The 23799-nt window shown below is 35.4% G+C and overlaps 1 protein-coding gene, 1 long non-coding RNA gene and 1 pseudogene across 3 annotated transcripts in view; all 3 read right to left on the reverse strand.

Moving 5' to 3' along the window:
- LOC311085886 (uncharacterized protein) overlaps window positions 1-6746 on the reverse strand; it is a 152223-nt gene extending 145477 nt beyond the window's left edge. Inside the window, exons 1-10 of the mRNA XM_084118506.1 lie at window positions 6620-6746; window positions 6058-6162; window positions 5586-5693; window positions 5304-5388; window positions 4843-5038; window positions 2814-4749; window positions 1341-1511; window positions 679-849; window positions 396-566; window positions 34-204 (exon numbers count right to left, since the gene is read on the reverse strand). Of these exons, the coding sequence (XP_083974632.1) occupies window positions 34-204; window positions 396-566; window positions 679-849; window positions 1341-1511; window positions 2814-4749; window positions 4843-5038; window positions 5304-5388; window positions 5586-5693; window positions 6058-6162; window positions 6620-6642 (3137 nt within the window). The 5' untranslated portion in view covers window positions 6643-6746. The remainder of the gene's footprint in view (window positions 1-33; window positions 205-395; window positions 567-678; window positions 850-1340; window positions 1512-2813; window positions 4750-4842; window positions 5039-5303; window positions 5389-5585; window positions 5694-6057; window positions 6163-6619) is intronic.
- Window positions 6747-17417: 10671 nt separating this feature from the next.
- LOC311085703 lies at window positions 17418-22487 on the reverse strand. The gene is made up of 3 exons (XR_014606908.1): window positions 22460-22487; window positions 21798-21902; window positions 17418-17791 (listed from the first exon to the last, which is right to left on the reverse strand). It is a non-coding gene; the product is annotated as an uncharacterized lncRNA (long non-coding RNA).
- On the reverse strand, window positions 17802-19895 carry LOC311085173 (NLR family CARD domain-containing protein 3-like; annotated as a pseudogene). Its single transcript, XR_014609601.1, has 4 exons — window positions 19879-19895; window positions 19224-19308; window positions 18749-18875; window positions 17802-18658 (listed from the first exon to the last, which is right to left on the reverse strand). The product of XR_014609601.1 is annotated as an NLR family CARD domain-containing protein 3-like (transcript).
- Window positions 22488-23799: the final 1312 nt, after the last annotated feature.

Here is a 23799-nt window from a genome sequence, read left to right on the forward strand (position 1 = left end):
TGAACTTGTCATAATAACAACGATACAACTTGCATCAGTTTGTTGAGTTTACAGTGTTTATCCTCCAGTACGGGAACAAGCTTCATCAATCCCAAGTGTCCCAGTTGACATTCATTCAGATTCAGCTCTCTCAGGAGTAACAGGTTTTTACCAAGAACATCAGTCAGATTCTGACAGACTTTCTCTCCTTCAGGACTCAAAAACCTACAGAATGGAAATTCAACCAAATTGAATTAAATTCACAACTAAGCTTGATGTAACATTTGATTCTAATGAAAAAAAGTCTGAAATTATTAATCTTGAATTTACTTTTATTGAAATATTTCAGTGCTACAGTACTTTCATAAAGTAATTTGCTTGCATATCATTCATTTTGTATTATTTCCTAATATCACCTTATTGTTAGTTGACAGTTTGGATCCTGTAGTAAATCTTTGAGCTCCTTCACTCCTGATTGTCCAGGATCATTTCCTGTGAGATCCAGCTCTATCAGGTGTGAAGGGTTTGATCTCAGAGCTGAAGCCAGAGCTTTATAACCTTTTTCTGTGATACTGCAGTTAGAGAGTCTACAGAAAAGAATATAGAGATAATAACACTGAATATAGAGACAAATGAAATTACCAGTGTTAGACACAGTAGAGTTAGAGTCTAACATTAATATGTTAGACATTAACTCACCTGAGTTTCTCCAGTTTAGAGTTCTCTTTCAGTCCATCAGAGAGCAGCTTCACTCCTGAATCATTCAGATTATTATTGCCCAGGTCAAGATACTTCAGACTGCTGGAGGCTGACCTGAGAACTGAAGCCAGAGCTAAACAGCTTTCCTCTGTTACTGCACACTGGCTGAGTCTGAAAAAACAAATTGTCAATGTATTTGATTCAAACCAGCTTCACCAGTATGAGAAGCATGCTAGCACCTTTTGAGGCCCAGGAAGTGAGTTTTACTGCACATCTCTTACTATCAGGCCTCAGTTACAGTCTCATAGTTTCATGACTCATGATTAGTTAAGATACACTTAGCAGGATACTGCAATCTTTCATGATTCTTATTATTCATCTTTTTTCATTTGGACCTTGCCACAATAATTTTTCTGTTATAATTCATGTGGCTTCTTCAATATTGAAAAAGCAGAGCAGACAGATCTACAACCAGCAAATCATGAATTCATTATGGTCATGAAGGCGATGTAAATCGACCATATTTGTTTCTGAAAAAAAGTAGATAGTATAGTAGTGGTAAACTATTTTTGAGTCGTCACAATTTATGTTAATTAACTAATGGTATTGAAATCTATTATTTATACACAAACTTTGTAAAGGATATCTAAATCACACCTTACCTCAGTATCTCCAATTTGCACTTTAAACTCTTCAGTCCAGATGAGAGATGAATTACTCCTGAATCCTGTAGATTATTATTGTTCATATTCAGCTCTTCCAGATTATTATCAGAGTTGAGAGCTTTAGCCAGACTTGAACAGCTTTTGTCTGTTAAGTCACAATCATTTAACCTATAAGAAATAATTTAGAAATAAAGTCAAATTTAATAAAAACAATGGATTTGCTATATAGAAATATTTTTGAATTACCCATTTAGTAATTTTAGACAAACAAAAAATATACTCAAGGGTGGTGGGCTACACTGACAATACAGCTAATCTCATTCTGCTATATAAAAACAAACAAACGTGATTGAATAAAATAACTGTAATCTTTAATCAAAAGGAGTTTAGTTTGATTGAACTTTCATAATGAGTCTGCAGAGGTAGATAATCTGGGAGTTAATCATGATTTGATGTGGGCGACATAAGTATATATTTTGTCACCTGACTCGCACAGAGATCTGGAGGGCAAAACATCCATAGAACTACAGCACAGATCTGTCACCTTTTTACACCTTTTTTAAAACATCAATTTTACACCTTTTCCTAGCTACAAATATTTAGATTACCTCTCAAAAGAAGAAAATCAAAGATAAATGAAAAAACAACAAGATTTGTGAAGCTGCCACAGCATTTGAATCACTAAAATGGCTGGACATTGTAAAACACTCAACGTAAAAAACAAAGCTATATGTTTAACTGCAGTGATATTAAGAGATCAAATTCAGTATACTCCCTAATAATATAGTACTATAATATAATACTATATAGATGCAAGCAGAATACAACCTCGACACACTGTATGTCAATATGATTTGCAGAATTTAATTTTAATGACGTTGTGTTTCTTCCTCTACAAAAACAATTGTTGAAAAACAGAATGTCCTAGGTGCTTAAAACTATTTTACACATTTTTTGCTATCTTAATAATCAACAATGGCTATAGTTAACCATAAAAATTGTAAATAAATATGGTTAAATAACAGTAGTAGTGTAGAACACAGACTCTTTATAATTGTTGTGAAATTGCTGTTTTATTTTGCACCGGCATTCATAGGGTTAATTCATAGGTTATCAAAGCCTGGACGAGGAACTAGAGAGTGAGTTAGGCTTGTGCGCCTGTGATACATTTGTTCTGCGTTACAACTGTCTGTCGTTCTTCAGACATTACAGTATATACTTATATCTGGTATATGATTAATGATTTCTTATGGAGGATTAATTTTTAGTCATAAAATCATGTCTTCAACCTGGCTCCTGGAGGCCCAGTGTCCTGCAGAGTTTAGCTCCAACCTTAATTATCACATCTGAACCAGCTAATCAAGATCTCCAGGATTGCTTGAAAATCACAAGATGAAGCAGGTTGGATCGAAACTGTGTAGGGCAGTGGGCCTTCAGCAGCCGGGTTGAATTTAACTTTAAATTACTTACAGAGCTCTTTTGGAGATTTTCGCAACTTCCAACAGTCTGAAGAGACACTCGTCTGATTTCTTGAATTTCTGAAGCTCAAACTCCTCCATCTCCTCCTCTGATGTCAACAACACAAAGGCCAAAGCAGACCACTGGGCAGGTGAAAGGTCAGCAGATGAGAGACTTCCTTCTCTAAAGTGGATCTGAATCTCTTTCACCAGACTTTGATCATTCAGTTCATTCAGACAGTAGAACAGATTGATGGATCTTTCCGGAGTCAGATTATATTCAAATTTCTGCTTGATGTACTGCACTATCTCCTTTTTGCTCTGGTCATTGTCTTCTTGCTGTGTCAACAGTCCTCGTAAGAGTTGCCGATTGGACTGGAGTGACAGACCGAGGAGGAAGCGAAGAAAAAGGTCCAGGTGTCCAGTGTCACTCTCGAGCGCCTTGTCCACTGCAGTCTTGAGCAAATCAATCATGGCTTTATTTTTGTTTTCCTGTTCTGTAGCCTCTTGAATAAACCCACTTTTCTTGTTGATGTATAGAATCAGATATGAATAAAGGGTCTTGAGCAAATCAGCCATGGTTTTATTGTTGTTTTCCTCTTCTGCAGACTCTTGATTAAACACACTCTTCTTATTGATGTCTTGAAACAGATGTGCATAAAGCCCTGCAATGAACTCTTGAATGCTCAAGTGAACAAAGCAGTATGTGGTACCAACAGTGATCCCTGTTTCCTCCTTAAAGATCTGGGTACACATGCCTGAATACACTGATGCTTTATAGACGTCAATACCACAGTCTTCAAGGTCTGTGTCATAGAAGATCAGGTTGTTTCTTTCCAGCTGATGAAATGCCAGTTTTCCCAATGAAAGGATGGCATCTTCATCCCAGGAAACATCTGGTGTGTATTCTCCATCATACTTTCGGCTGCTCTGCTGGATCTGAAAGCGGAGAAAGTGTGTGTACATTTGTGTCAGAGTCTTGGGAGTGTCTTCAGTATTTGATTCCTGCAGTGTTTTAGAGGCTTCATCAGACTGATTGTTTTTTACATCATTATTTCTTTTCTCCTCCAAAATGTTCTGGAGAACAGTGGCTGAAATCCAGCAGAAGACCGGGATATGGCACATGATAAAGATACTCTTTGTTTGTTTAACATGATAAATGATTTCATTGGCCTGATTCTCATCTGTGAATCTTCTTTTGAAGTACTCTTCCTTTTGCGTGTCATTGAATCCTCGTATCTCTGTCAGCCGGTCGATACAGTCAGGAGGAATCTTAATGGCAGCTGCTGGTCTGGTGGTGATCCAGATGAGAGCAGAAGGAAACAGATTTCTCTTAATGAGGTTTGTCAGCAGAACATCCAGAGAGTTTGGTGACGATACATCACGCCACGTCTCATTACCATCAAAGTTTAGAGGAAGACGACATTCATCCAAACCATCAAGGATGAACAGGACTTTGAATCGATTCCTTCTTGTAAGGCTCAGTCCTTTTGTCTCTGGGAAAAATGTAGATATAAGATCCATCAAACTTTGTGTTTCTTTCTCCTTTAAGTTCATCTCTCTGAATGGAAGAGGAAATATGAAGTTGATATCTTGATTTTCTTTTCCTTCGGCCCAATCCAGAACAAACTTTTGCACGGACACAGATTTTCCGATGCCAGCAACTCCTTTTGTCAGTACAGTTCTGATCTCCTTGTCTTGTTCGGGTTCTTCAAACAAATTTGTGCATTGAACTGGTATCTCTTGTGAATCATGACGCCTGGAAGCAACTTCAATTTGTCTGACCTCATGTTCAGTATTGACCTGTTCACTACAACCCTGAGTGATATAGAGATCTGTGTAGATGTTATTCAGAAGTGTGGAGTCACCATGCTTTGCAATTCCTTCAAACACACATTGATACTTCTTCTTTAGGCCACATTTTAGCTGATGAATGAAGATCAGCTCATCTAAACACAGGAACAAATACAGATAGTTATAGTTTTAATTTTCTCTCCTACATTTATAAGTGTTAATCTGACAGATGGTCATGAGTCTCTTACCTTCTAGAGTATCAGCAGCTTCATCTTGCTTCATCTCTCTCAGGTAGTGCAGTGTGAGATCAAGAGCTGCTTCTTTAATACTGCATCTGTTCTCATTAAAGTCCTTCACTAAGGATCCTATGTCATCTTTTTGTAATATTTTCTTAAACTTGTCCAATTCATTTATCAAATAAGTGATTATTTTGCTCTCAAGATCCTACAAACAAAGCGAAAATAATAATAATAATAATAAAATCGTACATCTACAAAAAATAAAAATAAAAAAACTGTTAAAATACAAATATTTAATTAGCTTTCATTATTAATAAATAAAAATAAACAATTTTCACATTTTCATTCTTATTTTATGAGTTCTTAAAATGAAGAGTAAATGGTCAAAAACAATTAGAAATGTCATGATAAATAATCTTTGTTTGTTATAATTATTATACATTTATGAAAATGTATGAAAGTTTTCTTACCTGGAAGATCCACAGGAGATTGTCCGTGAAATTCTTGTGTTTCCTGTGAGTCTGGAAATCTGATTCTAATGTTTCGTATTGAAGCCTGTTAGCGAATAAAATAAATCAAAATACTGCATTTCCAGGAAAAATATTACCAAAATCTCCAGTAAATATTTGAGCAAAGACAAAAAAATACTCTGGTAAATATTTTAACTATACACCTTTATGATAATTATTGTAACAGAGAACTTTCAACTTCTAACACAGTCTGTGACCAAAAATAAGAAACACATGAAATACCTTTTGGTTGGTGATGGTGTTTCCTCACTGAAGTTTGGTAGGACACCATCTTTTGAAAGGTCACTCTTCATAGACACAGAGCTGGACACATGTGAGCCTGAGCTTTCACTAATAACACAAAGAACAGAGAGAAAAAACACTTCAGTACAGGAGATACTTCAGTCTCATTGGAAGAGGACGTTTAATGTAACAAATGGTAATTAAATACAGTATAGTTGTGCATTTGTCCCTCTCATGACTGGATAGATGGATTTAATCATGTTTGTTTGTTTTAACTTTTTGGTAAATGTATGTGCCATAGTGGCTTTCTGTGTAATTGTGTTACGGGAAATAAGCTCCAGACTAAGTTTAATAAAGAGGAAATCAGACTAGCGGACATTGTGTTCTGTGAATTGTTGTATTTAGTTAAGTTTCATCACATAGACCATTGTAGAGAAAGTATAACTCAATAATGTAAAACATATAAAAATACCTTTTGATAGATGTCTTTTTCTCACTGAAGTTAGGTAGGACACCATCCTTTGAACAGTCACTCTTCACAGACACAGAGCTGGACACATGCAAGCCTGATCTTACACTAATGACACAAAGAGAAAAGAGAAACTTTACTACAGATGTTCATCTGTGTTTGATAACGGCACAAACTCTCTCTAGTCCTTCACAGAAACGTACGCATCACCCATCGCTCATTCTTTTCACAGACGGAATACCGATGAGGCATTTGCACAATCATTACTGTACACTTATTTAAAATTAATTTTAAAAAACAATGTACCTATAACAATACTTTAGTACTGCAAAATAACACTTCTGCTGAAGGAGAGACTGTACATTTGATTTAGACTGTAAATATTGATTTTCCCTTTCAAATTTTAGATGTTTATCATCTAATGGCCACAAAATATGTTTTTTATTAGGAAGTTCTGAAGTTCTGCAAAGTATTTGCAAATACAAAACAATGCTTTGTTCTTCACATGAAGAATCTGAAACTTCAGTACTTTAAAACGATTGTGTAAAAAACGATGCAGTCTTACTTCTGTTTCTCTGAGAGACTCATCTCCTTTCCAGTCCTTTCCTCGCTCCTCTGTCATACTGCAGCTAAACTGCCATTGAAAACAGATCAGCTCTGGTTTGTGGAAACAATCAGTTGTTCAGTTTGACCTGGAGATGACAATATATGTTCCTGAGATTAATAACATGGCAGTCATTTAACCCTCTGGGGACCACAAACGCGCCCGCGCGTTTTGCTCGTTTTTTTTTTTTAGCAATGAAAATAAACACTAAATGCTCTGTTAATTTTGATCTTTCATTTTCGTGTAATACATCAATCGATCCTGTTCAGTTTCTATTTTTTTTCTGTATACTCACAATAAAAATAAAGTGTTTTGCTTTTTGACAAATAAAGAAAAATTAACATGATGCGATTTCTGCCTTCTCTCTGTCAGTAAACTCCCATTTGAAACGCATTCGAAAATGATCTATAACTCCGCGAAAATTCAGTCAAACAGGCAAACAGACCCACGGGCATAAAGCTTGAGATCGCATCTTTTAAATTAAGTCATTTATATAAAAAACAAATATTCTCAGCTTCTGTAATCTGTATAAAAAGAGAGCGACTCCTGTCGAGCTCATTTCGAGCTAATTCACAGTAATGTGACCACTCCCTGGAGAGCGCGTGCTATTCAAACACAAATTCTGAGAACTATTTCAGAGCTGTGAAACGCCCACATCAGCTGTAAACAAAGCGCGTCGCGACTCCTCGCGAGTGAGACATTATAGCCTACCTTATGGAGAAAAGATTCCTCAGAACAGTGCTGATGAGGAGCAATATCTCCTGAAATGAGGAGCAGATTCCGCTGAGGAGTGAGGTAGGCTGTTTTCTTTTCTCACGTGTGGAATAACGTTATGGAATAACGTTAGTGTAGGCCTATGTAAACGCAAAAAGATGAATCGCATTTCTATAATATGACTCGCCTTTCTGTGAGATGAATGAAGGGGACATATTTGTAAAGACTGTTTAGCCTAAATATGAATCGCGCGTCTGTGTGTGAAAGAATAAACTGCTTTGCTATAGCCTACTGAGATGAGTAAAAATCGACTGGAATATGTTGAAATAAAAGTATTTGTATAAGCAACGTATTAAACTGCAAAAAAAAAACTATTTTTGTCAAAAATAAATTCATAGACTAAGATGTTAGATGTTCCAATGTTGGCTATATTCAAACTAATGAATACATATGATAAAATGTAGGCCTATAATCTTTTTTTTTTTTTTTTTACAAAGAAAGAGTACACTTGAAATATTGTTGAAATTGTAATTATTGTTGTAATTGTAACATTTTTAATAAAATAGCAAAACATATTTACAAGAGAGATGTAAGCGAAATCTTAAATGGTCAATATAAGTCTTCTTCTAAATACATCTTTTGTCCTTGCATTGTGGCTCAGTCAGTTTCACACCTGAGTGAATGGCTCATTATGCAGAGTGGGTGGGACATTCATAATCTAAGGTGTAAACTACTCCTCCCCCTCGCATATTGGCTTTCCAAGCAAAACCTGTTTTACACCATTTAAATCAATGTATTTTTTTTTTTGTGAACGATAAAGCAAGACTATTTTTACATCATTTTGAAGCTAGAACTCAAAGGGACAACATCCATTAGTCAAAAGTCTTGTGGACACATATTTAATATGTGTTTTGTGGTCTTAATTCAGCAACTTTCATTTTAATTTTTTCCAATAACCACGCATAAACATTATTCTCTTAAAAATACAAACATCTACATACACGTTGCTCGCATATTATGGTAGCCCTGTTTGTGCTATATAGAGTGAATTTACACCTTTGCCATTAACATGTTTATAAATAACTGAAAAAAGCACAAATGTCAAGGCATGTCAGAACATCTCAAGGACCCCAAAAACAGCTTGGTCCCCAGAGGGTTAAGAAAATAATGAAGAATGTTAAAGGGATAGTTCGCCCAAAAATGATATTTAAGCCATGATTTACTCACCCTCAAGCCGTTCGAGATGCATATGTCAATCTTTTTTCAGACGAACACATTTTCAGTTATTTTCAGCTGATTCACGTTCGAAAATGTACATGCATCCTTCTCAAAAATAATCCATCCGGCTCCAGGGGGATAAACGAAGGCCTTCTGAGGGTAATCCGTGCGGTTTTGTCGTAAAAATAAAACTTTATAAACTAAAATAACTGGCTTCCGGTGGCGGTCGGTGCGCGTTCACAGAGATGGAAAGCGTCGTGACGTAGAACGAACGTTGAGTTTTGTTTTGCTCTGCTCTCTGGCTGCGCTGTCACGTTCGTTCTACGTCACGACACTTCCTACGCTACGTCTTACGTCATATGCCAGCAACCATCTCTGTGAACGCGCACCGACCGCCACCGGAAGCCAGTTATTTTAGTTTATAAAGTTTTATTTTTACGACAAAACCGCACGGATTACCCTCAGAAGGCCTTCGTTTATCCCCCTGGAGCCGGATGGATTATTTTTGAGAAGGATGCATGTACATTTTCGAACGTGAATCAGCTGGACCCCATTTCCTCACATTATAACCACTGAAAGATCTAAGACATTTTCTAAAATAACTGAAAATGTGTTCGTCTGAAAAAAGATTGACATATGCATCTCGAACGGCTTGAGGGTGAGTAAATCATGGCTTAAATATAATTTTTGGGCGAACTATCCCTTTAAGTTCGCAACAAACACTATAACATAAAGTGAGTCATGGCACTAAATGTATTAGGGAATAGACATTTAGACTGTGTTAAAAACATTGAGTGGGAAAAATTAACTCAGTTTGTTACATTCTCTATTGCAGTTTAGTCTAATTTTACAATCATATTTAATGTTTTATTAATTGTTGATTCTTTTGTCATTTGATCATTATTTCAAGTTCACAATATATTTAATCATTTTCAAATGCTCCTCAATTCGTGTGTCATTCGTTCAGTGTTTTTTTTAAAATTTAATATTGAAAGTAGAAAAAATTTAAATGTCTCCTTTTTCATTTTTTTCTAAAAAGAAAAAAAAAAAAAAAAAACACGAATTCAACTTGATTTTTCATCCAGACATGGAAAAATGCAATACCAAACAGGACCACATGGAGATGCCAACAGACCACTATACCAGCTGGCAGCTGCCTTAACCTTACAGCATACAGATACAGATCCATTAAGAATTATTAAACACAGCAACATACAAATTAAATATAAAACATTTTGAATATGGCGATCTGAAGGTGGCTCGAGATCATCAGTGAACAGTTCCTCTGTCAGAGTCAGTGTTTGTGTCTGTGCTTTGAGTGACGTCTGATGTCCATGTACATAAACACCACTGACCCTTGCAAACACCTAAAAAACTCTCACCAGACATGCCACCATACTGAAATGTGCTCGTGGTGTAACCGGTCCTAGTCCTACTCAACCTTGTGCAAGTGGAATTCGAACCGGAGTCTCCGGGATGGGAACTGGGTGCGCTAAAACAAGGCTCATTAAAGACCACTATGAGGTTTACACGTGACGCACAGCCTACATTAGACAAACACGACTTGTTTCACATTAATAATAATGGACTGGTACTTGCCTGTATGCCATTGTAATAATTTTTACCTTGATTACAATTGTCATCCATCAAAACCTGGTGAGATACTTGTTTGCTTTAATCAACCCATACAGACTATAGTCCTGACTTCAGCAGTGGCTCGTTTGAAGCGATAGAGAACATTGCCCATTTCAGACAAGATTTGAGGACGCTGATTGGCTACATTTTATGTCATTAAGTGTTCACAGCAATTGGCTAAACTTCTACATAAACCCGCCTTCTGTGGGCGATTTCTCTGTCGCCCCAGAGCTGAACTTAATATCATCAATTTAAATCATTTATAATTATATTAATTACGGTATTATTATTATTGTTTTGTGTTTCTGGCCCTAGCGCCCTCTATTGACCAGCCGCCACTGAGAGTTGGTCAGCTAAACCAAACAGGCCAAAGAGGTGGACTAATGGGCAATGTCTGGGTGAAGATTCAAGATTCATTCATATTTCTGAAATAAACACCTGTAATAGCCTAGCCTATTTCTCTGACACAGTTAGCCATAAGTGAATTTATGTCTACACAGAAGAAAGCCCTGTCTAGCTCTGCCCCAGTACGGTTCATTAGGCTGGTTGTTTGTTGAGAAAAAGATGAACTGTAGGCCTAGTCACAATAACCACATTAAGAATCCGTACAGCTATTCTGCTGCGTGACACTGAGGAACAACTGATGATGGCACGGTTTGATCTTCACTGACTAATCAGAGGAAAGGGGCGTTTCGTTCCCGCTCACAATATTCAAATGCCTTAAGTACTCAAGTATAAGGCTGAGTACTCAGTACTTAAGTGTTGAAGTCAATAAAATCACACTTTGTTGTAGCATATGAGCAGTTCATTCATTCATTCTTTGGTTTTGAATCACATGACTCATGGCTCGTTGAAGCTACAACAATGGGCATTCCTTATGAAACCCAAAGCTTTTAGCCTCTGAACTCATGTATGTAAATCAAACTCTCTGCAAGCTAACTGACCAGCCTGGTGCCAGCATGGCTGGGTTAGATGGCTCTCTAACACCTTTTATGAGCCTCTAGACATACACTACAGAACAACGTTCTGCATTCCAAACCCGCTTTCTCTCTGCACCAAAGAGATAACGAAACCTTCTAGACATTCCAAACACACACACACACACACACACACACAAAGAGACCAACCTTTGTGTGTAACTTAGGATAAGAAATATCCTTTTAAATATATGTACAATTCCATTATGCATGTGTGGTTAGTTTGCCTTATAATAGAGGTGTGGTTTGCTAGAGTATAGTTTTGAATTCTAAATGTTCACTGAAAGAAGGTTCCTCAATAGTGTCTTGTAACCCGACCTCGACATGGTCATAAACTTTATGACTCCAAAGCTGCAGCTCATCCAGTTCCTCTGCAAGCCAACATTCCAACACACACACACACACACACACACACACACACACACACACACACACACACACACACACACACACACACACACACACACACACACCATTCATGGAACTTTTCAGAGAAAAGTACCTCTAAATGTTTGATATGTATTCCTTTGTTTCTCAGGTGTCTTCAAATGCCATACTGGAAATACTGACAATTTTATTGTGTGTTAATCAAACTTTAATTGTGTGTAATTCTGCATATGAATGTAACTTTATGTTTCTTCTACTTTTATAATCCATTCTTGGTATCTGTTTGACCGTCTTGCGGTGACTAAACCAACCGTCCATAGGAGATTACAGTAAAATGTATTGTTCTGTGTGTACAATCTTCCTAGGTAGAAATGACGGAATTTTATACTATCATAAACTATGCAAATTAGTTTTCCTGACAAGACAAAGAGAATCTTCCCACTCGGATATCTCTGAAAGTGATTGGTTCCCGTATGCAAACTAGGCGTGAACCGATCCTTTCCATAAGAGACCCGCACAGGGCTCGCTCTCTCTCTCTCTCCTGCACTTGTCCGAACCCACTTCTTCAGAAGACCCATGGCTCCCTTTTAGGGAGCATTCTCCGTTTCTCTTTTATTTTTCTTTAAGTATTTTCTTTATTTTCATCTTCTGACTTTTCCTACGTTCAGTGAAATGAACAGCCGGCAACTTAAACTTTAAGGAGACTTGAGCATCCCGAGGCCGCACGCACTCTTAAGGAAGCACGCCCGAGCCCATGGCTCTTCAGGGAGCCCTCATCTCCGTTTTTCTTTCCTTTACTAAGTTTTATTTTAATATTCGCCTCTCCCCCCACAAGGGAGATGAACTCTGAATCATTTATTTGGTAATTTCACGTTCGGTGAACCTTTAAAACTTTGCGCGAGTCTGCTCGCACCGGAAGACACGAAAGAACTGACAGATCCAAAAGGACGACCCACGCACGCTCGTCTTTCACAAATACAAAGAGAACCATACGCAAGTATTGATTTGATTTGATTTGATTGATGTGATATCTTGTTGTCTCTCTCAAGGTTACATTGCCTGTGATTTTTGCCATGCTGAGATCATCTCGGTGATCTCTTTCATCCTGACCTTTAGTTTCACTTTCTCTCGTACATTCCTCTCCCTCTCTCTCATTTTTCTCTTCCTCTCTCATCCTATTTTAATTCGTGTTTGTAATGTTTTCACTTTGTTTGTTTCGGTTGTATATACATGTATTCCTTAGTTCGATGTATTTTTAGTCCAATTATTAAAAATCCAATATGTATTCCTGATTGGTTCTGTCTGTCTGCTCGTATTACAAAGTCAATGAAATTTTGATCCAAGCTACGAAGCTTTACATTCGTTACTTTTCAGTAACCTAAATTTTATAAACACAGGAAAATTAATGTTCACGGCCAGAAAGTTAATATTTCTTGGAGTTTATAAGAAGTGATAACTTTATTGAGAAGTTGATAATCTTACGGCCGTTTTGCTGGACGAACAGCTGTTTGATAATTACACTTAATTTCCATTAAGGGTTATCTCATAATCGATCTGAAATAAGATTATTGATATATGAATGAGGAATTATAATTCGTTGTGATTGATTATTCATATAATCTATCTATTTTCAACTTCGATAATTCAATTTAACTGTAATATGCAATATATTAATCATATTCATGATTAATTATTAAAATTCCCTATAGATCATTTGAGCTAATGTTAATGTACTACCCAGTGCGCCTACATTGTTGACTCTATGAATGTCTCCAGATTTTTTGTTGTTGTTGGAAGAACCCTTACAGTGGGTATTTGGACGACACAAAACTCTTTATTCAAAAATAAAATTAAAGCTTAATTCATGTTTTTCATTTTTTGAATGAAAGTAGGAAAAAAAATGAAAAAGGAGGCATTTTCTCCTTTTTTTACTAACAATACTAAATTAAAAAAACAACTGAATGAATGATATACGGATTCAATCCTAAAATAACTGATTGAGTAAAAGTAATCTGATTTATAATTGTCATACAGAATAGCTAATATATACTTATCATAACTACAATGTGATCTTAAATATTTAATTTTAATAACACATTTTTGTTAAGTTATTTGACAAAAAAAAAAGAATGTTACACTGTCTACTGTCTAACTGTATATGTCTGGTTTAAAAATATTTTCGATTTCACATAACAAAAATAGCATATTGAAAAAAATATTGAAGCACGTTAGCGAATAAAATAAATATTTTTTTGCAAAAACAAAAGAAAAACGCTGGTAAATATTTGAACTATATAGTTTTATGATAATAATGCATTGATACACTTTCTAACACAGTCTGTGACCAAAAAAAAAAAAAAAAAAAAAAAAAAAAAAAATACAACACATGAAATACCTTTGGTAAGTTTGGTTGGCCATCGTCTTTAGACGAGTCACTCTTCACCGACAAATGTATGCCCCCTTTTAAAGATAAAGAGGGTGTTCAATAAAGACATGGTCTTAAATATTTAATTTTAATAACAAATTCTTATTACGTTCTTTGACAAAAAATAAATAAATAAATAAACGCCCACAAAAACAGATAGCTTACATGCAAGAATGTTCACATTATCTGCCTGTCTAACTTTAAATATCTGGTTTAAAAATATTTTGGATTTCGCATAACAAAAACAGCATAAACTGGAAGTGAAAATGTAAAAAAAAATTTTTTTCAATAACTTGTCAGTAAATTTCACTTTCATGTTCATGAACATATAGGCCTATAAATCTGTAACTTCACATAAAGTATGAAATCCATTTTATTCCCCCAATTAACTGTAATCGAGAAAGTATCAAAACTTACTTGCAGTCTTGTCCACTAAAAAGTGAATTCGTAACTAAGTATATAAAACACTAATTTGTGGCTTGTCACCTACACATTCTCCAAATCTCTCGCAGGTGGAGTTTAAATGGTTCTTGCAGGTGGAGTGATATCCGGTTCGTGAACGAATCGTTCGTTTGAACCGGTTCTTTTCAGTGAACCAGTCGAACCAGTATAGGCCTACACCAAATCGGACTGAATCGTTGAACATTTATGTCTTGAGTAAGCGCTGATACCCAAGTTTCGAACATACCTGACTGTCCGACTCGAAATAAACCAATATTCCGGAGTATATTTTACTCCGGAGTATATTTAAATCCTACAGTTCACTGAACTGAGACATGTTGTGCTGAGAACTGATGAGCACACAGCTACTGAGCATGCGTGTGGGCTAACATACAGGTGCAGGTTCTCGAATGAACCGAGAGCAGACACGTTCGACATAGGCTACTGAAAACCGATGGGGTATGCGTGTATTTATTTATTTTTTTTCAGAGGGACTATTAATTGTTATTATTTAACTGAAGTTATGATTACAAATTTTTTTATTTGAATGTATTTTTATCTACCGGGTTGATACAATTGACGTCATTACGTGGGACGTAAAAGAACTGGTTAGCGGAAAAGACCATAGACAGTATAAGACCCAGACAATGAAACGAACACACATGAATCAAATCCAACGAGCTCTTGGTATCGTGTTTTCCATATTTATCTTTCGTTTCCGTCTTCTTCTGGGGTTTTACTGGTGGGTTTTGAACCAGCTGAACATGTCTTTACCACCACCTGCTGGAGCGTTAATATTATAACAGTTTTTTTTATGCTTTATTTGAACATTCAGTTTACAATGTGAAATAACAGAATCAGAACACAACAATAATTATTAAGAATAACAAAAATATAAAAATAGTGAGAGAAAACACTTCAACAACATCATCGCACAAAGCAAAAAACAGGTAGACAGTGATGTAAATAAAATAAAAAACAAAAACAAGACAAAAAAGAAAGACAGAGGGCATTACTTAAATGAAAAGATATCTAAACATTTATTACGGTAAAAAGTTTGTAGGTCTTGCAAATTGCACATGTTCTGAGTGCTTTTGGGTTAAGGGAGGAAGACATTGTAATCAAATAATGTTTTATCTCGTAAGAATGGCAAAAAAAAAAAAATGGGTTTACATTTTGAAAACTTACATTTGTGAATATAAAATCTACATAGGAAAATAATTAAATTTATTATAAAGCAGGCATTTGAATCCGCTTCAAAAAATCCAAAATAACAGTTTTAGGATTCATAGAGACATTTTGCAAGATATTGCTTGAGATAAACCAGCTAACATCTTTCCAAAGTTGCACAGTATAACTGTATGACCAAAACAAGTGAAGAATAGTTTCAGTGTCATTCTGACAGAAAGAGAAATTAATGTCATAATCAAAACTGATTTTTTTTTAAGACATTTTTTGACTGGGTAAATATTCTGAATTAATTTAAACGATATATTTTTTACTTTGTTTGTGAGGAGAAACCTTTGTTGTACGGACCATATATTTTTCCAATTTAAATGATCAAAAAGACCTTTCCAATATGAGATTGCAGGAGGTGCAGAAATAATGTTCTCAAGGAAAACTCTTACTTTAGTCAGACCTTAGTTTCAGTAATCATGCCAAAGCAATAACTAAATCAGCATACTATCATCTGAAAAATATTGCAAGAATTAGATGCTTTGTTTCCAGACAAGACTTAGAGAAACTTGTGCATGCTTTCATCACCAGCAGGGTGGATTATTGTAATGGACTCCTCACTGGCCTTCCCAAAAAGACCATAAGACAGTTGCAGCTCATACAGAACGCTGCTGCCAGGATTCTGAGCAGAAAATATGAACATATCACACCAGTCCTCAGGTCTTTACACTGGCTCCCAGTTAAATTTAGGATTGATTTTAAAGTATTACTACTGGTATATAAATCATTAAATGGCCTAGGACCTCAATACATTGCAGATATGCTCACTGAATATAAACCCAACAGATCACTCAGATCATTAGGATTACATCAGATAGAAATACCAAGGGTTCACTCTAAGCATGGTGAGTCTGCTTTTAGCTATTATGCCTTCCAGAGGAGATCAGACGTGCTCCTACTGTAGTCACTTTCAAATCCAGACTCAAAACACTTCTGTTCAGCTGTGCATTTACTGAATGAGCACTGTGTCAATGTTCGTCCGACTGTTTGTACTGTACTGTATTTTATTTTTCTAAACGGTTTTAATTATTCTCATTTCTTATTATTATTTTAATTTCTTCTATGTAAAGCACTTTGAATTGCCATTGTGTATGAAATGTGCTATATAAATACACTTGCCTTGCCTTTATAATTTCTTCCTTTTTTTCCAGTGAAACATATCTCACCAATAGGAGCTGAGGGAAAATATTCCAAAAAGAGGAGGTATTTTTAAGGAATCGATTAAGCCAATATTCTAACATAGTTCTAAGCTGTCCTGGATCAAATCCCAGTCATCCCTACTTTCTGTCTGCACATTTTCCTATAAAAATAGCCTAAATATAAAAGCACAAAAAATAAAGTTATATATAAATAAAGTAATAGTTTGTACTTTGTCAAAGTAATAGTTGTACAGTATTCCATTTGGTTGCATATATTTTAAACACAATATGCTTTTCTATAAAGAGGAAAAATATTTTACTTAAAAAAAAAAGTCTGATAGTCATTATGGTCCACAGGGATGCACTCTCTGTGGTCATTCCCATTTTTTAGTTTTTTTTCCTCTCCATCATTTTCAATAGGCTGGCTTTGTGCATGTTAATAACAACACACTGACTTTGATTTGACAATGATTACATACAGTGAAATGAGAATGGGTTATTTAATTGGCAAGAATACCCAGTTTATTCTTAAACAGTTGTTCTCAAAATTGCTCATATAACTTTTTAAGCTTCAAGTCTACATATGGCTAGTGAACTAATGAATCTTTCAAACAAACAAACAAATCTTGTTTTTAAGCTGTACTGTATAATGTATAGAAATGTAAACTGAAATTATGGTATGAAAAATATATAAAAGAAATATAGTTCATGTAAGAAACAATGATTTAACTTACAATTTAGACACAGTACAGTTTGTATCATTTGTTATATTTGTGTGCTAAATTTTGATTTGTTAAATCAGATTTAAGATCAGCAACATATTCTTCAACATATACTTCATTATGTTTGTTTAATCTCAATATCATCAGTATCGTTTGAGGGCTTTTTATTGAAGAGCCAGATTTCTGCTGACAGGACCCATCTATGATCTGACCAGCCTCTTCTTCTTCCTTTATTCCACCTGTAAAAAAATCATCATTTACATGTTTCTGTTAATGCTGAATGGTCACTGAACAAAATAAACCTTTAACATGATCAAATATTTCACTGGCCAGATTATTATCCTTGAATCTTCTTTTGAAATACTCCTCATTTTGTGCGTCATTGAATCCTCTTATCTCTGTCACACGGTCGATACAGTCAGGAGGAATCTTACTGGCAGCTGCTGGTCTGGTGGTGATCCAGATGAGAGCAGAAGGAAGCAGATTTCCCTTGATGAGGTTCGTCAGAAGAACATCCAGAGAGGCTGGTGACGATACATCACGCCACGTCTCATTACCATCAAAGTTTAGAGGAAGACGACATTCATCCAATCCATCAAGGATGAACAGGACTTTGAATCGATTCCTTCTTGTAAGGCTCAGTCCTTTTGTCTCTGGGAAAAATGTAGATATAAGATCCATCAAACTTTGTGTTTCTTTCTCCTTTAAGTTCATCTCTCTGAATGGAAGAGGAAATATGAAGTTGATATCTTGATTTTCTTTTCCTTCGGCCCAATCCAGAACAAACTTTTGCACAGAGACAGATTTTCCGATGCCAGCGACTCCTTTTGTCAGTACAGTTCTGATCTCCTTGTCTTGTTCAGGAGCTTCAAACTAATTTTTGCATTCAATCGGTATCTCTTGTGGTTCATGACGCCTGGAAAAGGACTCAATTTGTCTGACCTCATGTTCAGTATTGACCTGTTCACTACAACCCTGAGTGATATAGAGATCTGTGTAGATGCTATTCAGAAGTGTGGAGTCACCAGGCTTTGCAATTCCTTCAAACACACATTGATACTTCTTCTTTAGGCTACATTTCAGTGGATGAATGAAGGCCAGCTCATCTGAACACCAGGATAAAAATACAGATATTTTTATCCTAATTTTCTCTCAATTATAAGTGTTAATCTGACAGATGGTCATGAGTCTCTTACCTTCTAGAGTATCAGCAGCTTCATCTTGCTTCTTCTCTCTCAGGTAGTGTAGTGTGAGATCAAGAGCTGCTTCTTTAATACTGCATCTGTTCTCATTAAAGACCTTCACTAAGCATTGTGTCTTCTCCTTTTGTAATATTTTCCAAGCTCATTCTTCAGAAACTTGATTATTTTGCTCTCAAGATCCTACAAAAAAAGCAAGAAAAAATAAATACAGAACAACTAAATGTAACCAAATCGTCCAACAATATTTGGTCAAAACTATTTATTTAGTAATTAACAATTTACATAAAAATACAGCCAAAAGACAAAAATATTAATTAGCTTTCATTTTTGACAAATAAAAAATGTCATCCCTATTTTTTGGTTAATTAGGAATTAGAAAATAAATTGTATTGAGTATTTTTGAGAGGGTACTTTGTTCAATAACGTTTGTTATGTTAAAAATATAAAACAAAGTAACGTGTTTTCCTACCTGGAAGATCCACAGGAGATCACCTTTGAAATCCTTGTTGTTCCTCTGAGTCTGGAAATCTGAATCTAATGACCCATACTGAATGCTATTAATAAATAAAATAAAAATAAATAAAATAAAATACTGAATTTTCAGGCAAAATATAAGAGAAATCACATTATAACCAAGAGAAAAAGAAAACATCAGCTCTTTAAGTTATTGTTAAAGGGTAGGATCTGGGTACCTAATTTTGGCTTCAGAAGGCCTTTATTAACCCCCCGGAGCCATGTGGAGTTCTTTTATGATGAATGGATGCACTTTTTTGAGCTTTAAACTTATGGTTGCAATCCACTATACAATCTATTATAAAGCTTGGAAGTGTCAGGGTGTTTATTAATATAACTCCGATTGTATTCATCTGAAAGAAGGAAGTCATATACACCTAGGATAACTTAAGGGTGAGTAAATCAAGGGGTAATTATCATTTTAAAGTGAACTACTACTTTAAGTTCAATTTTAAGCATTTTTTTTCTATTTTGAGCTTTATTTTATGAACAGATTTAATTTGGGGTTTTATTCACATATAAACATCAATCAACAGACATATATAGAGAACATAAAATACAGTCAACTGCAGCTCAACCTTACATGCTTGACGCACAAGAACAAACCTCACTGGTCCTCCTCACACATCAAGAGCGCATGTTTGAACCTCCGTTTACCATATTTGATGTGCTCTATGTATGTGCGTTGATTAATGTTTATGTCAATAAAATGCTAAATTAAATCTGTTCATCACATAAAGCAATCGTGATTCATCAGAAGACTTTAAACCGCTCGATTCATATGGATTTGTTTTAAAATGTTAATGTACTTTAAAACGTCAAAGTTTTGGTTGCATGGACATTCAGTGGAAGGACAAAAATGATGAGAGACTATTAAAAAATATCTTTCTTTGAGTTCAGAAGATTTTGAATGGCATGATGGTAAGTGAATGATGACAATTTTCACTTTTGGCTGAGCTATACTTTTAAATAAAAACTAGGTCTTATTGTAATATTTTCTGACCTATGAGCAAAGAACACCGGGTCAAGTGTTTAATAGTAAATATTGTATTGACCACAGGTATTTTAACCTGTTGTGCAGCAGTTCAGCACACCAGAATGAAATGGGTAATATAAACATATAACTCACTTCAAAAATATAACTCACTCCCCAAAAGCACAAATTCAAGCTTTTAGCATTACCATTAACGGAGAGATAGTTGAAAGGGATAGAGATCCCTTCTGATAGAGATAGTTATATCAAATATCTCGGCATTACTTTGGATCAAAATCTCAACTTCAAGCAGCACACTCTAGGGGATTACAAGTGCTGTCAACAAAGACTGATAGCTATTCGTAAATTTAAGACACTTGACTGTTCAGTCTTGTCTTTTTCTTCTTTTGTAACACAGTATAATTGAGCCAGTCCTTACTTATGGTGTCATTTTTTATTTATTTTTTCATATGCTAACAGTCACCAACAAGAGCAAATTCTTAAAGATAACTTATTCAGCAAGTAAAATTATTGGTATCCCTATCCCAAATTTATCGGATAGTGTCTCTACATTGACGTTGTGAAAGCCAGGCAAAACAAATTTAAACTACCCAGACCACCCACTCTATAAATATTTTATCCCCCTGCCTTCTGGCCATAGGTATAGGTTACCGATGTGTAGAAAGGTAAGGTATAGTAAGAGTTTTGTTCCTGTATCTATACGAGCTCTAAATACATAGGAAATCGGCTATTGATGCCTCACTTATGCTCTCTTTGTTGTTGTTTTTTTGTGATGTCAGCGACTATTTTTGATTGTATTGTGGTATGTTGATAATTTAACGTTATGTGTGTTTGTGTTATGTACGCATCTACAGTGGAAACAAATTTCCGCTCGAGGACAAATAAAAATATCTACATCTATATATCTAAATAGTTTCAGTGCTTAGATCTTTTCTGCTGATGTTCCCTTTAGGTTTTTAAATCACTGCTCTTTGCATATCCTCTTTGTGAGAATAAGTACAGTTAAACATCTTATTAAAAAATATTAAATGAATACTCTGATAAATATTTGAACTATAATGTTTCATGATAACTGTTCACCAAAATATTTTTATAATAAAAATAACACATTCTATGTGAGACCAAAAATAAGAAACACATGAAGTACCATTTGGTAAACATTTAAGCCATTTTAAGCGTACATTTGGTAAACATATCTTTCACTAATGACACAAAGAGCAGAGAGGAAAAAACACTTTACTAAAGGAGATTCTTCAGTCTCATTTGAAGAGCTTTGTTGTAACTGAATGCAGTTTATAACCATACATTTGTCCTTCTCATGACAGTTTTATTTTTGATTGCCTGGTGTCTTTCCATGGTGAATGTATGCCCCCTAGTGACTACCTGTGTAATTGTGTTAATGGAAAGAAGCTCTAAAGTTCATTAGAGAGAAGCAGCTTCCCAGAAAATCTTGTTCTGAGATTAATTGTTTTACTCAGTCAAGTTCTATCACATACACCACAGTGGAGAAATTAGCTAATGCACGGAATGACATACCTTTCGGTAGATGATGGTGTTTTCTCACTGAACCCTGGTGGTGTATCTTTTGAATGGTCACTCTTCACAGACACAGAGCTAGACACATGTGAGCCTGATATTTCACTAATGACACAAAGAGCAAAACACTTTACAGTAGATATTTAAGTCTCATTTGAAGACATTTAGTGTGGAAAATTGTGGCAAAATCCAAAGACACTAACAGGCAATTTTTGCACAACACTTTGGCACCTTGCACAAATCATATCTTTTTGTTCTGCCACAATATAAATGGGCCCTTTGTCATCTATGCAAGTAGAACAAAAGGACAAAAGGCACAGTTATTTTCTGCATTCCTATTTAACTCTAGTTTCCTGCCTACATTCTTTCCGAGTGTATATCTTTGCCTTCCCTAAACTCTTCTAAACTGAATTCATCTTAACTGAGTTTTAAGGTTTTTTGAGTTCCCAATCACCCACATCACATACTTCAGTCTCACATGAAGAGATTTATCATCCAGATGGATATCATAGAAAAAAAGTATGACCTAATATAATAAATACTTATAAAACTGAGTGTGTACTTGAACTGTGTGCAGTGAATGAAAGGCTGAGAAAAAGAGAAAAACCTCAGTACATTATTTAGTTATTAACTTGGACATTGTCTATAAAGTGCAGTCTTACCTCTGTTTCTCTGAGAGACTCATCTCAGGGTCTTGTCCCTGTTTCTCTGACATTACTGCAGCAGAGCAATGTCAGAAGAGTTGACCTGGAGATCACAGTATGTGAGATAAAACTGAGATACATTACAATTATTCAAAAAGAAAAATGACCAATGTTGAGTTAGCCAAATACATTGTATCACAGTTTGGCTTTCATCTCCTCACAACACATGGCTCTAACCATAAGTACATTGCAATGGAGGGAATAAATATTATAAACACTGATGTGTTACATATTGTATCAGTTTACATGATGTTCACTATATGCTCAACCTTTAATTACCTGGACAAATTATAGTTATTTTCATGTGTCATTTGATCTTTGCTTCAAGTTCACAATCTATTCTATTATTTTTGAATTACCTTAAAATAATTGATTATTGTGAATTATTATGGACATAGGCTATAGAATATATAATGAATTAGGCTACTATATGTGAACCAAATATTTTATTTAGTCCACAGCTTTATTTTGTTTCACGTTTCGTTGATCGTTGACTGTCGTGCATACAAGCTCATTCACCATAAACGCTGGTGGTTATCTGTATGTCTAAATCTAACGGTCTGATTTAAAGATACTTTTGATTTCGCAAAATCACATAACAATAGCCTAAAATGAAAAACAGAAAATTGAGGAAAGAAAAACATTCAGAAACGTTTTATTCATTTTCAGGAGCCTAACGCTTTTCAACAAGCTTCATAATCAGGGTATCTTCCGTCCATTTCATTTCCTATTTGAAATGAAATAAGCAGAAACGAGAAACGGCGCCTTTATTCGTTTTTTTCGTTTTTTCCAAAAAACGAAAAAACGAGATTTCGGCTTGATTTTTCATTTTTTAGTTCACAGGCAAAAAACGAATAAATGACTTCAAAATTCGTTTTGCACATGTGGACGGTCATGAGGCGCCCCTGTCAGCCGATTGGTCAAGAAAATCTGAGCATGTGACGTCATCGGTAGTTCCCCAGGTTTATTCAACAAAATAATAGTCCTATGGCTCTGAGTACCGCATATTAAACTGTTCAGGGCAGGTCCTGGGCTTACTTATGTGCAACTTAACGCGTTTCAGAGAAATATTTATATATCAGAAATATTAAATATTAATCTGCACCCAGACGGTTTTGTGCGGAGTTAAATCTGTGTGGTGCTGCGCTAGGCAGCACAGCGGGTGAAGCACAATGTTCAGTCAAGTGTAGCATGCAGCAGTCATAACTCTTCTTTTAGACAATACGCTCAGTTTTGGACAAGGGGTGGCTATTGCAAATACTGTAATGCAAAACTGCTGATGGTGGTGGGTACCGCGA

This window comes from Abramis brama (genome assembly GCF_963993115.1).
Source record: "Abramis brama genome assembly, chromosome: 6".
NCBI lineage: Eukaryota > Metazoa > Chordata > Actinopteri > Cypriniformes > Leuciscidae > Abramis > Abramis brama.